The sequence below is a fragment of the Neomonachus schauinslandi genome, chromosome 7 (assembly GCF_002201575.2).
Source record: "Neomonachus schauinslandi chromosome 7, ASM220157v2, whole genome shotgun sequence".
Lineage (NCBI taxonomy): Eukaryota > Metazoa > Chordata > Mammalia > Carnivora > Phocidae > Neomonachus > Neomonachus schauinslandi.
This window is the reverse complement of record NC_058409.1, coordinates 133,796,346-133,812,014: the sequence shown is the minus strand read 5'-3', so window position 1 is coordinate 133,812,014 and position 15,669 is coordinate 133,796,346. Positions and strand designations below refer to the sequence as shown.

The following is a 15,669-nucleotide window of genomic DNA, read 5'->3' as shown; positions in this document are numbered from 1 at the left end:
TTTTTCATTTGTTTAGTAGTATATAATAAATATTTTTAGAGATGTTATAAATCCATCCTGTATTATTTGATAAGCATTTTATTGTCTTAGTTGACAAGAAAATCACTGGTTTATAAGAAACTCTGAGAAGCTATGTAATGAATTTTCCCATGTTTAAATTAATGGCACTTTTTTCCTTAAAAAATTTCATAGAAACACAACTTAAAAATTTCATCTGTGACTGAAAACTTTCATAATCTGATGATTTGTTAAAACCAACTTTCCACACACCAGCACAGTATGAAGACAAAACCAATATTTATTTTAGTGTGGAGTTTCAGCCGAGGCCTCTCTTTATCAAGAGGGAATTTTTTTTTTTAATTTCCTTTTTTAAAATTTTTTTTTGGAAACAAAGAAACATTTTACTGAACACCTTTAATGTGAACTAATGTTAAGGTCAAACATTGCTTTTAAAATTCAGGACTTACATAATAAATTTCATATTATCGCGTTTATTTCAATTTTCTGAAAGGGTAGGAAAAACAAGTATGTTTTGGCATACAGTTTAAAAAAGAAAAAAAAAAAACTTTGAATTATAAGAAGATGGAGTTCAGAAAGTATTCTCTTTTCCTCAGAAGGAATTAGAAGTCAGCATGTTGCTATTGTTCCTTGACAAAGACAGTGTCTTTGTTTTCTGTCCTCTGTATCTCTGAATCCTGCAATGCCATCACAGCAGAGTGTATGATACACCATTTTAAATGATAAGAGTTTCAAGAGGCACTTTAGTGGAATTAAGAAAAATCTAACACTCTTCCACCGTGATGCCACATAGCTATCTTCGTTCTATGTTGTCATGTCAGTAAATTGTATTTAATAGGCCTGAGCTTGTCTCAGTGTGTTTCCAAAATAACAAAACAAAATCAAGCAAGTACACATAATAGGATTTATCTTGTTTCGGCAGAATAAAACAAAACTGACAATATGATAAATACAGCAACTTGCTAGAAACCAGATAATCAAAGGATTGTGTCCTATAAAGCCTGGTGTGTGTGTGTCTGTGTCTGTGTGTTCGCGCGCGCGCGTGTGTGTGTGATTTCTATTTGTGTTTCTTTTTCTTAAATGTCTCATTTTGGTTGTGTTTTATCCTTCGCTTCCACCCTAAGTGACTTTATCAGGGTTATAACTCTCTTCTTCACCAAATATATCTGCCAGGACTTTAAAGCGGGGTCCCCAGTCTGTCAGATAGTCGTAGTCCTGGTCCGCTTCTGTGGTGAGAGAGTCTATAGAGCTAAGGGAGTCTGCTACTGATCCATTTCCTTCATATGCATATGTTGCCAATGAATCGTATGGTGGGGCAGTTGGGTCCACATCATTCTCCTGTAGCCTTTGATTAATGAAATCCCGTATGTCTGTGTTATCTTCCACCGGTGGTCTCTGACGAGGTAAACAGAGAGAGTCTGGTTTTATATCCCTGCGAATTTTGTTATCTTCAATCACTTTCGGATTTCTCAGAGCACCAATGTCGAAAGCCTGGGTGTCCTCCTCCCCACCTCCTTCATCATCGTAATGGATAACGTTGTCTCGGATGTCTTCTTTAGAGGTCATTAGAGTGTCTTTCTTCTTCTGCCTTCGCAGAGCTACGTACAGCACAACTATGGCTAGAACAAGACAAAAATTGCAAGTTGAGAATGTGTAGTTCACATCTCCAAAAAATTGATCAGGGCTTGCCAACACGTTATTTTCAAAGTAAATATATTATACAATAAGGATCATATCTATGCTTATGCAACTTCATTTTGAAATTGTAGCTAACAAATCTTAGCAAAATTATTCACAAAATCAAGCAATTACAGTCTTATATTTAATTTATATTATATCTTAATATTTTGGTATCAGTTAAAAAGTGTGTTACAAATTTTTTAAAAGAATGGTTGTCCTAAGCCTATAGAGAGCTGTATAGTGTTGGTATAATGAAACTTGAATATTATAGCCCATAAATAACACATATTATTCATAGCTAGATTTCCCAGTTGCAACGCTTACATTTCTAATGAAATAAATCCAAATCTTCATGTGACAATAACTTTTAAAAGCAATAAATTTTAAAAAGAGAAGGAAGCAAAGAAGGAAGGAAAGGAGAAAGGAAGGAAAAAAGAGTGTAGAATATAAGGGCCTTAGTTTTATCAATCATGTCAACCAAGACCTCCAATTATTTCAATTCTGTGTCCTGCCATGTTGAGATATTTTCCAAACCAAATGCTAGTGTTCAGTTTACGTTCATGAAGCATGACAAAATTTTGAAATAATTTATATACTCTCATAATGTAAATCTATTTTTGTTCCTAGTTGATGCACAGCAATCTGTTAAATTGAACGCATTTATTTCGGGGTGCCTGGGTGGCTCAGTTAAGTGTCTACCTTCAGCTCGGGGCATGATCTGGGGGTCCCGAGATTGAGCCCCGTGTCAGGGTCCCTGCATAGCAAGGAGCCTACTTCTCTCGCTCCCTTTGCTCCTCCTCCTCGCTCAAGCACGGGTTCTCGCATGCGAGTGCTCGCGTGCTCTCTTACTATCTCTATCTCAAACAAATAAATAAAATCTTAACAAAAAAGAAAGGGTTTATTTCCTCTAGAAGTGAATGGGCACAGATTCAAATGATGAAGTCAGTGCTCAGTGTTGCTCATCATCAAAACCCCTCTCCTCCACAGCGGTGGTAACAGGTTGAAAGACCAAGTGTGTCTGATTTACTACAGCAGGGTCTGGAAAACTCTCATCATACGATTAGAAATTTGAGAAGGTTGAGTGATGATGAAAGCTCACTTACTCCCTCTTCCTCCAAAATTAAAGTTTGACCAACTGGAAGGAGGGAGGAGATATAGGTAGAGCTTCTGCACAATAGGCCTCGAAGAAATGTTTAGCCCTCTGCACTCCTCCCAGCATTTAGGGAAATCCAAAGTCTAAAAAGACTGTTGCTCACCCGGAGAGTGAGTGAGAAACTGGAAGCCTCATAGAGATGCCTTGCATATAAAATGGCTTTGGACATGCTCTGGCTGAGAAGGCACTTCTAACTGACGTACCTGAGGACCCCCTACAAGATACCTAGACCCCACAAGATACTCTTGCTTTCCCTCCTCCCAGGAAAGCTATGAAAATGGCTAAGGAAAGATCTGAAGGAGTCTGAGATTGGTTAAGGAAGTCCAAGAATAGTTGGGTTTTAAGTACACCCCATGGCAGGACAAATAGGGCCACCATCCCCTGCTGTATCCTGGAGAGTTCACATGCTAGAAGTGTGCAAGCGCACCGTGGACCCTCAGTGAGCATCTGGAGGAATGACTGACAGATGGAGGCACATGCTGCTGCTGACCAGAGCAAGATTACTCACTACACTGTAAAAGGGCCAAAGAAGCCAAAGGTGAGTGTCCAGAACATGCCAAGTCATGCTAGGTTGATGTGATCTGGGACTCAGGTGGCTCCTAGACAAGAGACAAGCATGAAAAAGTAACATTGGATTTGAGGTTAAACAACTAATTGATGGTGTTCAATTTCAGATGTGAGAATATTATTCTGAATCCTCCCTTCTAAGGTTCGTATCATCAGCACAGATGCCAGAGGTAACTTATAAATTATAAGGATAGAAAGGAAACTTTTTTTTCTGGATACCAAACTTACTTATGTGGAATTAATACCCTATACCATTAAAATCGCACTAGAACTTCAATCTCCAAACTAACATGAGTTTCTGACTTGGAGAATGTTCTCCATAAACTATGATATAATGCCTTACTTGATGCCTTACATCCTAGTTTTTTTGTTGTTGTTGTTATTTCCTATCTTAAGGTAAAGGTATGCATCTATATTTGTGAAGCATATATAAACGGATTCCACAATGCCCAATTGTAATCTGTTGCCATTTGAATTTAAAGAAATGACTGGCAAAACAGAAAAGCTCTCTCTGGTCTTGTGAATCTGCCGGTGAATTAATAAGTGAAGGGAGCCAGCTGAACAGAACTAATGGGAGAACGAAACCCCTAAAGTTGATTTATATTAATTCTTACAGAGATGTTACAGAATGTATTACCTCCGTCCTTTTTCTTTGCAAGGCTTCTAGATATTTCAGTGTGTTGTGTTCTAGGGGGAATGGTTAGAATTTTGATGTGAGATGTGAGAAAACTGGAATAAGAACTGTTTTCGGCTGGCATTTTAAACAAAAAAAAAAAAGAAAATTTGGGGGTGCTTTCACTTTCTCACTCTTTTCCTGTTCTTTCTCTTTTCTTCCTTTATTGAACTGGCATTTGAAAGCTACTGATCATCTAGTATATTTTTAAATATTTATATAATATCTTATTAGGGAACAACAATTACTGGAATGTAAAATGAATTTTTTTAAAAAACCACTTAAAAAAACCCACTGCTGTAAATGGGATATTTGTTACAGAGAATTTCACTGTGGCAAGTGCAACAAACTGTTATTAGTTAAAATCTCCAAGGGGTTGAACATAGTTTTGTGTTCTGATGCTATTTATTTATTCCAAATGGTATATAGACATGAGATAGTAAATAGAAATTTAACATTAATAAAAATATCACTCAATATAGATAATTTTCCTTCTATCCAGATGTGACATCTCAATGAAGGTCAAAACCTCAATGAAGAAAAACCTGATTTACATGGTAAATTGTGAAGAGAGAGGCACAGAGGAGAGAGAGAGATGGAGAGAGAGAGAGTACGTGATTAATACTGAAACCAACCTAAGAGTATAACAATGCACAGTAGGATTGCAATCAAAGCCCCAGTGCTGAGTCCCACAGGTAGAAAAATTGCTTCCACATTACAAGACAGGATGGTACCATCAGAGTCACATCTACAAACTCGAATAGTCATTGTGTTGGTGCTGCTCTGCACAGGATAGCTGCTGTCTTCTATTACAACAGGAAGGAAATACATCTCTTGCTGCCTACGCCTGTATCCATTTCTTCGGGTTTCAATTCCAGCTGTGTTGTCTACAAAACATGACATTTGTGATAAGAGAGTTACTAAAAGCTTCGCTTCAAATTTGAAAGTTGGTATTGGTTAAACAGTAGGAAGCTCTTCTTGCATCAGCAAAAATGCATCCATATTTTAATTCTTTCTTGTATTATTATGAAAGCTGCCAAATGTAATCAAAATAATCCTTAGGAAAAGAAGAAACATTAATCTTGTCTGGTGTAAGAATTAAATTTTCAATTCAGAAAGAATATAAAACTGTTTATAAGACTAGAAGTATTTTGTGTTCACCCATTTGTGTGTGTGTCTGTTGACCCACTTTTTTTTTTTTTACCCACTTTTTTTTTTTAACATTGAAATCTCATTGAGAAAAAAAATACATCTGTGGGTGTTTTCTTACATGATGGAAGAGCAGAGATTACAAAGTATGAGTCTGTAAAATATCTCACCTGTGAACTTGTTCTTTAAAAGACAACAAAATCAGTTTAGCATTTGATTTTTTATTTTTCCCAGATCTATATCTATGATATATATGGTAAAAAATATATGTACACTTTATACATATATATTTACATATGCATATATGCATATATATAGCGTTCACTTTTGTACATGTATATGTATATATGCATATATGTATATAATATCTTTTACTTTTGTACATTAGTTAGTATAAGAAAAATGGAAAATAAAGTGTGTTAAAAACATCAAGATTCATTAAAAATTTTAAACATAATAAATTATAATAATCACTATTTTAATATAAGTACAAAAATAACTCATTTTAGTTCTGACAAAATCAACAATAGCAATATTTACTTAGAATGATTCAAAACAATAAATATTTTAAATTTTATATAAATGCAATCAATACTACTATTGAAAGTATTATTTTGCACGCATTTTTTCTTTACTTCTTTTATTCCTACACATAGAAGTGGGAATTTGGTTTTATTCATAACACCATTTCATTTTTTGTCTATTAAAGTAACTCCTAGAAATATTTTGCTATTTTATTTTTATTTTTTTTTAAGATTTTATTTATTTATTTGAGAGAGAGAATGAGATAAAGAGCATGAGAGGGGAGGGTCAGAGGGAGAAGCAGACTCCCTGCTGAGCAGAGAGCCTGATGCGGGACTCGATCTCGGGACTCCAGGATCATCACCTGAGCTGAAGGCAGTCGCTTAACCAACTGAGCCACCCAGGTGCCCATTATATTTTGCTATTTTAAAAAACATGTTAATATTTAATTCATTATAGCCATATATGATATCCACTTTGGAATCAAGGAAACTAATTTTAAAAATATATATTACTCATTAAAATACAGGTATTTCAGAAAAATGTTACTATCTCAGTAAAATGCCATTCATCTCCTTGTATATTCTAGATTCAACAACTAAAAATTAGGCAGCTTCTCTAGACTCATTTCAATAGAAGCACGAAGTTGAGAAAACTACTTGATATGACTGTTTTACATGGGAAGATGATTTATTATTACATAGAAGAAATTTTTCAAATTGAAAAACAAAATATCAAGATGCCAAATGTCGATTATAATATTCCCAATGAGACTTAGTAATGCCGGGTACTGGGGCGCCTGGGTGGCTCAGTCGTTAAGCGCCTGCCTTCGGCTCAGGTCATGATCCCAGGGTCCTGGGATCGAGCCCCGCGTCGGGCTCCCTGTTCCGCGGAAAGCCTGCTTCTCCCTCTCCCAGTCCCCCTGCTTGTATTCCCTCTCTCGCTGTGTCTCTCTCTGTCAAATAAATAAATAAAATCTTAAAAAAAAAAAAAGTAATGCCGGGTAGTTATGATGACAGTAGGAATAAAAAAATGGGGGCTAATTGAATTCACATTGAAATCTTCAGCAGCTGACTGAATACTTGAGTCTGAGGAAAAGGAACAGTCAGGATTTACTACAAATATTTAGTAAATAATTTGAAATCTAGGTGAAAATTATTAATAAAAGTAGGGGTTTGGAAAAGCTGATATATTTGCACTTGAGGAGTCATGGATTCAATGTTCCTGAACGTATTATATCAAAAGGCCTCCTATTCTTTTATGTTTATAGTAGCCCCCTCCCCCCCCATCCACGGTTTTACTTTCTCTGATTTCAGTTGCCCCAAGTCAAACTTGGCCTGAAAGGAGATGATCTGCTTTCTGATGTATGGTCCAAAGGTGATTTCATCTCATCATGTAAGCATTTTATCATTTTACATCATCATCATAAGAAGGGTGAGTACAATACAAAATAGTTTAAGAGAGAGATCATATTTACATAACTTTTATGAGAGCATATTGTTACAATTGTTCTATTTTATTATTATTGCTGTTAATTACTTACTGTGTCTAACTTATAAATTAAACATTATCATAGGGTATATGTGTATAGTAAAATATTATATCTATTTATCTATCTATTATATATATATATATATATATATACACACAGGGTTCAGTACCATACGTGGTTTGGTTTCAGGCATCCACTGGGTGTCTAGGACCATATCCCTCAACAGAAAACGGGGGATTACTGTATTTTCAATATATTCTTATTATTGATATATGTCCATAAAAAAATCATTGTGCTGTTCATGGTGGGAAAAAAAGATATTAAACCTCATGTCCACTCTTAAAATAGTTTCTACTGAAGAACAGGTAAAGTTAATGTATATCATACAAACCATAAATATATATGCACACAATGGAGTATTATTAGGCTATAAGAAAGAAGGAAATATTGCCATTTATGATAACATGGATTAACCTGGAGAGCATTATGCTAAGTGATATAAGCCAGACAGAGAAAGAGAAATGCTGCTCATGGTAACATTTATATGGGGAATCTAAAAAAGATTAAAAAAAAAAAAAGGAACTTCTAAAAAAAATAGAAATGCAGTTGTCAGGGGCCGGGTATGGAGAAAATGGGGAAAGATTGGTAAAAAAGATACAGATTCTTAATTATAAGATGAATAAAGCCTGAGGATCTAATGTATAACATGGTGACTATAGTTGATCGAAATTTGCTAAGTGAGCAGAATTTAAACCCCCAGGGGGAAAAGTTTTTTTAAAAAGGTAAATATGTGAAGTGAAAAAAAGATTTCTATTCAGTTTTTAAAAACTTACACTTACTTAAAATATAACTTAAGATAAAATAGAGAAGGGCGCCTGGGTGGCTCAGTTGGTTAGGCGGCTGCCTTCGGCTCAGGTCATGATCCTGGAGTCCCGGGATCGAGTCCCGCATCGGGCTCCCTGCTCGGCAGGGAGTCTGCTTCTCCCTCTGACCTTCCTCCCTCTCATGCTCTCTGTCTCTCATTCTCTCTCTCTCAAATAAATAAATAAAATCTTTAAATAAAAAAAAGATAAAATAGAGAATATAGTAAATGGCATATGAATAGCAAACAATATTCAAATTGTGAGAAAACACTATGCTATAAGGCAAAATGATCTGATTCATATTATCATGATTAATCAGATATAGTTTCTCCAGCAAAGATACAATGGGGAAACAGTCAAATTATGTTCCTGAATGATGTGACCATCGACCTTGTTGCCCAAGCCAGGGATCTGGAAGTCTGATTAGTCTTCTCCATTGTATTTACCATGGAATCTAGGCAATCTAGCATCAAGCCCTATGGATTCTATCTCTATCCACATGTCTCCATTTGCCATTACTTTAATCTAATTCTCTCTCACCCACTCCTGCAATAGCATCAGAAGTAATCCTATATCCTCCTATTATCTTTTCCACGCTACAACCAAACTGATCTTCCTAATGCAAATCTGAACATACTATGCTCTTGTAAACCTTTCAAAGACTTCTGAAGTCATTGGATTTAAGTTATAATCCTTTCAAATGGCTTGTAGTTAGGGTGACCACATAGTCTGATTTGTCTTGGATAGCCCTATTTTATGTGAGCTGTTCTAATTAAAATTACTAATATTGTCCACTTCTATTCTCCAAAGTGTTCTAATTTTCATAACAAAATATGTGGTCTCTCGGGTGCCTGGGTGGCTCAGTTGGTTAAGCGACTGCCTTCAGCTCAGGTCATGATCCTGGAGTCCCGGGATCGAGTCCCGCATCGGGCTCCCTGCTCGGCAGGGAGTCTGCTTCTCCCTCTGACTCTCCCCCCTCTCATGCTCTCTCTCTGTCCCATTCTTTCTCTCTCAAATAAATAAATAAAATCTTAAAAAAAAATATGTGGTCTCTCTACTTATAAGGCTCTTCATATTTGGGACCCTCTTGCATTTACTGCCATCCCTCGCATTACATTATCAGATGAAGCAAATCCTACTGAATCTCTTTCTATGACAAAATGTCTGCTTTCTTTCCTCTAAATATTTGCAGAAAAGTAAATGTACTCAGACATCCTTTGACTTCTGTCTATCATCATCATCATCATCATTATCTCATCACAATTGGTTCATTCGTTCTATAAGCATAGAATTTAGTAAGAAATTAGCTTTTTACTATCCAATATTATGAACTCAGGTGATTCTAATCCCAGTTTCATAACTATGGAAACTTAGAAGGCATAAAATATCCGCAAGTCACAGAATTAATAATTACAGAACAACTGACCAGTGCTTACCTTTAATATTTGTAATCTAGTGTCCATTGTATTTTTGTAGTGAGTGTAACAGTAGCAGATGTGATAGTATTAGTAGCAATAACAGTGGTGATGATGGTAGTAACATTGGTGGTAGATACGAAAGTGCAGATACGATGGTAGAGGTGGCAACTAAAATCACTTTGGGTATTGTGTTAAAGGATTTGCATGCATTATTTTATTTAATATAAGTACTATGAGGGTGATTCAGTTCGACTATGAGTTTAAAATTATTTAGTTTAACTTAATACACTGAGAATCTGCCATTGAGGACATAATGGAGTGGGAAGGAAAACCTTTGTTATTCTAATTACAAAGCCTGTATTCTTAACCTGTGTTGTACTCTGTGTTATTCAAATAAACCAGTTACTAAGAAGTTACTGACTTGTTTGTACAAGTAATGTGCATGTGGAACAAATGATATATTTAAAACATAGAAAGCATTCAATTTCCCAGATAGGTCGGTTTTGCTTGACACATTAAGGGACTGTCCACATTATAAATGGAAGCAATTTGCCTCATTAGATACAAACTATATAGGTTAAATATTTAATTTACTGCTAGCTATAGAATTTTGTATTTTTCATATATGGATTTCCATATTTTATGAAATTGAGTGCTTTTAGAAAAACATTGATTTCTACCTTTGTGTCCTTTTACAAAGTTACATGATAAGAGGTTTTTTTCTTTTTTATGGGGTTCAACTTACTTCTGAAGTCACGGACTGTAAAATTTGGTTTGATGGCAGCTTCGGGTGATAATCTAAAGGAGAATTGCTGCCCAGCAGGTGAAAGATCTCGGTCTGCAGCGCTGACTATCTGAATTATCTGAAACAAAGTTGAGATGAAACTTGAAGTCAGTCATGAGTTTCAAAGGGAACTTTACATACAGCAGGCTAATAAGTTTATCCAATGATGCATGCAAGGAGATAGAAATGACATTTTTAGGATTCATATCAGTAAGCCAATTATTTACAAATGATTTTTATGAACACATATCTAAATATTTACAGTTCATAATGGCAGGTACAATTATAGGGTATGGGCGAATTCCAAATCAATATCTGCATAACTAAAAAAGCTTAACACCATTGAAAATTCTCACTAAAAAGCAAAATAAAATTAAAATGCACTTGCTTGCATTTTAAACTAAATAAAATAAGTGCTTTCTAACCTAAATATGAAAATGCTTACTGGAAAGAAAATCTCTGATTATTTAAAAGCCCTTGCGATAGCAAAATTTTAGTATAGTTTTATTTGTGAGAATGAGTTTTATTTTCATAAATAAATAAAATGATGAGAAAGAGAAATACAAAGGATGTATATCTGGTTTTGTCCTTATATTTGTTTTCCCCCAATGAGCAAGAATACTAAATGTATTTTCATAAAGTTTTTTAAAGAAGGAAGCACTATAACAACCCGGTCTCAAAATTTTTCCTAAATCACTTCCCATAGGTTGTATGTTTAGCAGTTAAAATTCTGATATTTCAAGAAAATGCCCTTAAGAATTTGGAGAGTAAAAACAACTTCTGAGAGCCAAACTGTGAAATTGATAATTCACCATATAGATAAGCAAATTATAATAGCTTTGAGGTTGTATTTTATTAACATATCCAATGGCTTTGAATCTGAAAGCATTTCAGGAAATATGTGTAGAAGAGAGTGAGAGCAGAGTAGTGCTCAGGTGATCACTTTCTTAGGCGAAATTTGAATTTGTCAAAGGAAGACCTTTTATTTCAAGTACTGTGTCTTTGTCACAGTGGGCAAAAGCATACATCATGTGTTCTATATGTGATTTACTTACTACTTTTTGTTTTCATTCCATGGCTAAAACTCAATCTTATTACTATGCTCTATGTCCCCATAGAGTTGTGTGCATGTACACATGCATACAAAATCACACACTCACACATAAGTGTATCTACTGTGACTTCGAGGGCCTGGCACCATATTAGTAATTTCTAATTTGACAAATTGGTTTTCTAATGAGAATTTCGGTTCCCTGGTTCACTGTGAATCAGTCACAATTCTATAAAACTTCAACTTACGTAACTTCACATAAACTCATATGCTCAGTCATATCACTATTATCCCATCCATAAGTTTTCTGTAAATTATTAGGGGATTGGGTTACCAGGTGTTTTGTTTTGTTTTGTCTTTAACTACTATCAGCAAGCATAACCATTTACCAAATTAAAGTTATTTAACATCAAAAAATACCAAGAACATAACTTTAGAATGAAGCAATGTCCTTTCAAACAGCAGACAGAGAAGAAAGTTTTGGTAAAAACAGGCACTTATCTGGAATTGACACTTGGGAGTCATTGCCCTAAGGAAAAAAAAACTCTCATACTTCAGGAATTCACTGTATATATCACTGTTGATTTAGATAGCATCATCTTTCTCTCTCTTCTCTTTTGTCTCTTGATAGATAACACATACATGCATATAAAAATACATACATATACATGCATACATATTCAATTATAGGCCAGAAGTGATAGACAGTTCCTATACATAGTTCCTAGACAATAGGCAGAATGCCTGGGGTCAAGAGCAGAAAATGCTCACATACCACACTCCCTGAAAACTCCAGTAACAAATGTGGCCCAGTAGAAAACTCAATAGGTATTTATTAGAAAAAGAGCCTCCAAGGACCCCACAGATTGCTTACCACTCTGCCCAGATGTAAGAAAACCTCAGGTCATTTCTACTTTTCCCAACTTTTCAAACTCTTTAGTTTACTAGACAAGCAGAGAAGCATCAAATGGAGTTCTATTTCCGAAAGGACTTTCATTTTGTTCATTACAAGAGTCTAATTGATATAAAATAATTAATATTCCTATCTAAAAAAATAGAGAGTTGGGTTTTTGGGGGTGAGGGTGGAGGGATCTGGAAAGTGAGAAATTGCTAAGTTGTGGAATTTCAGAAAACCTCTTGTAACTTCTCAAATAACCAAATTGGTTTAATATTTGTTTAAACATTTATGCAGCATCTACTCTTTTAGGAACTAAAGAAGGCACTGGATTTATCCCATGTAAATCGTGGGTACATTTAAAGTGATAAAGGCTTAAAATTTATTTTTAATGCATTTCTGCGTCTATTCAAAATAAAGGTTGCAAATTTATCAATTGGGAAATCTGACTAAATAAGTCAGGTTTTAATAAATTTAATACTTTGCCCAAATTATCAGAGAAAGGATTAGAGCATCACAGTTCACTAGAAGTTTCTGCACTGATGGAAATATTCTATATTTATATGGACAAAAAATGGTAACCACTTAGTAGATACAGCCATTGAGCAACTAAAATGTGGCTAGTATGAATGAGAACACTGATTTTCAATTTTAAATTAATAGCTACATAGCTAGTGGACTTCATAAGATTAGGGTTATGGGACAGTTTTTCTACAAAGCAGTATAAAACATTCAAATTGAAACAAATACTGAATATTAAGGAATAACTTCTTTCAAAAAAGATACTGTTTTAAATATTAAGATTTTTTTCAGTAAGAATTAAAACTTCAAATTTACTTAAATGAATAGATATGCTATTTCAAGGTGATTAAAATACAAAGCGAAGCAAGCATACTGACGTATTTTTCCTTTGGAATCTAGGTGCACAGTATTGGATTAATCATATTCTTATTTCATGACATACTCTCATCATTTGCTCATGCTTGATTCATTCATTATATCATATCATATTATATCATCATGTCACATTATAACATTATATTATTTTATTCATTCATCTATAATAGTCTAGGGAAAAAAAACTGGCGACCCAGCACCACTCACATTAAATCTGGGATTTTGACAGTAACTTTCATAACCATGTGGTCCTCCTTCATGACATCTCCCACTAGAACCAGAGCAATATTGACTTAATAAGGAAAGTGTAATTCAGAGATTTTGAATAACCCAGATGTTCTACTCAAGGCCACCAGAGAAAGAAGCCTTACATTTTTAATGGGCTACAGAGCTCTTCTGAACCCCTTCATAAAACACATGAGCAAAGCAAGAACACTCTAGAAGAATGCACTCTAAAGTTGTTTGCTTACTGGGTTTATAGTCACAGATTCTATAAAAAGTCCACAGTAAAGGAGTAGAAAATGTAGCAGATCTGCAATCCTAGACTGTTTAGTTATACGAAGAATATTCACTAGGCCATCATCAAATTATCCCTTGGGATGTTATTTCTACATCCATAAATTCACCCTTAATTTATGAGTTTACTATTTCTTGTGGGTTCTTTTTATGAAAACATATGATCCAGGGAAAAAATTATCTATCTATCATTATCAGTATTGATATTGATATAGATATTGATGTGTGTGTGTACATGCATTTATCTATGGTCTTCTACCCTGAAACATATGCATATAGTAGGTCTTTATATGCTATTAGTTAACAATATTGATAAGATACCTGTCCTGGTTTGGCATTTTCACACACAGCTGTCTCATATGGCACAGATATTTCTGGAGGAAATTCATTGACATCTAAGACATTAATCAATATGTTGACTTTGCTGCTTAATAATGGGTTACCTGTTGAAAACATAAAAAGAGAACAGACAGTTACAAAATCTGGTCAGTTATCATTCTTACAGTAAATAGTATTAAACAGTTTTAAATTTTTTTAAAGATTTATTTATTTATTTCAGAGAGAGAGTGTGCGTGAGTGGAGGCGGGGCACAGAGGGGGAGAGAGAGAGAGAGAGAGAGACAAGCAGACTCCCTGCTGAGTGTGGAGCCCAGTGCAGTGCTGCATCCCAGGACCCTGAGATCATGACCTGAGTGGAAATCAAGAGTCTGAGGCTTAACTGACCAAGCCATCCAGGCACCCATTATTATTATTATTATTATTTTTTAAATCAGCCATTATAAAGAAGTCAAATGATCCTTCCTTAATGGGAAACTCTGCAGTGTGCCAAGTATAAATGATAAAAGGATGGGTAAGTATTGTCAGGGTTTTGCTGTAGGAACACTAGTGGTGCCCCATACCAGTGTTCATCCTGAAATTCACTCACCACCAAAGTTAAGGTCAACCATCTGGCTAGTATTTTATCAAACATGTAGTCATCATACCAGAGTGCACAGAACCAGCCTTCAATAATAGTGATAATTTTCACTGGATAAAACGTGTTTTCTATGTTGTGTCCATATAATTAAAACTTTATTGGGTAGGGTCATCTACATATTTAAAAAGTTATTTCAAAATGATTCTTCCTGAAAAGGATGATAAATTACAAGGAAAATGAAGGAGAAGGGGCTTTTATAAATAAAGATTTAAAAAACAGACTTAAGGAAGTAGAAGACCTAGATTATGGAAAGCTAGGATACACACTGAAATGACTTGCTGGTGATAAGAAAAGAAAGAATAAGGATTTTCTTCCTATAGTAGATTAAAAAAAAAAAAGTGTTGTTTTGAAAAAGTGCCAAATCCCATCAAAAGTTTTAGCCCCAGCCCTTGATACATTACCTGCTTCCCTGTCATTTGTTGAAGAAGACTCAAAAAAATTAAGTTAGTAAGGCATAGCAATGCACAGTTTACCTTTCTTGTTATAAAATTTTACCATATGAAATTTTACCGATGGATAAACTGCCCCAAATTGTTGAAGGACCCTGCCCAGAGTCACACCTTTAGGGGAATGGGAAGTTAAAATTCCAACCCAGGACTATTGAAATCCAAATACCGTGTGTATGCCACCCTACCTTCTCTATTGATCGGTTTGTGTGTTAAATCCTTCATCTGCAGTGCTGCTGATGATTCATAATATTAGTATTCTTTTAGACCTCTATCTGGATTCTTTCAAAGAAGCATACAAAATTTCAACACATGACTGACTCGGCCAACTCTCCACTACCCTGCTGTGCTAAAATTTATTAGAAAATAATAGGCACTATAAACAGTATCATAATAAATGTTCACATATTCACATATGACACAGTGAAATCCATCATTGTGTACCAGTGCACACACAGATAACACAAAGTGGGGATGAATGGTATATTCTGTAATAGAGGATGTGCTTATAGAAGGTGTATTGGTAATCTTGGAGAAGGATGCAGAAAGTATGATTTTAAAAATTAATAT

General features: G+C 34.9%; 1 protein-coding gene across 2 annotated transcripts in view; it reads right to left on the bottom strand.

The window, feature by feature from the left end:
- Positions 1-1,066: 1,066 nt before the first annotated feature.
- CDH12 (cadherin 12) overlaps positions 1,067-15,669 on the bottom strand; it is a 252,200-nt gene continuing 237,597 nt past the window's right edge. For both annotated transcript variants that reach the window (XM_021695843.1, XM_021695846.1), the window contains 4 exons: positions 14,000-14,121; positions 10,281-10,398; positions 4,727-4,978; positions 1,067-1,637 (listed from right to left, as the gene is read on the bottom strand). In XM_021695843.1, the coding sequence (XP_021551518.1) occupies positions 1,138-1,637; positions 4,727-4,978; positions 10,281-10,398; positions 14,000-14,121 (992 nt within the window). In that variant the 3' untranslated portion in view covers positions 1,067-1,137. The remainder of the gene's footprint in view (positions 1,638-4,726; positions 4,979-10,280; positions 10,399-13,999; positions 14,122-15,669) is intronic.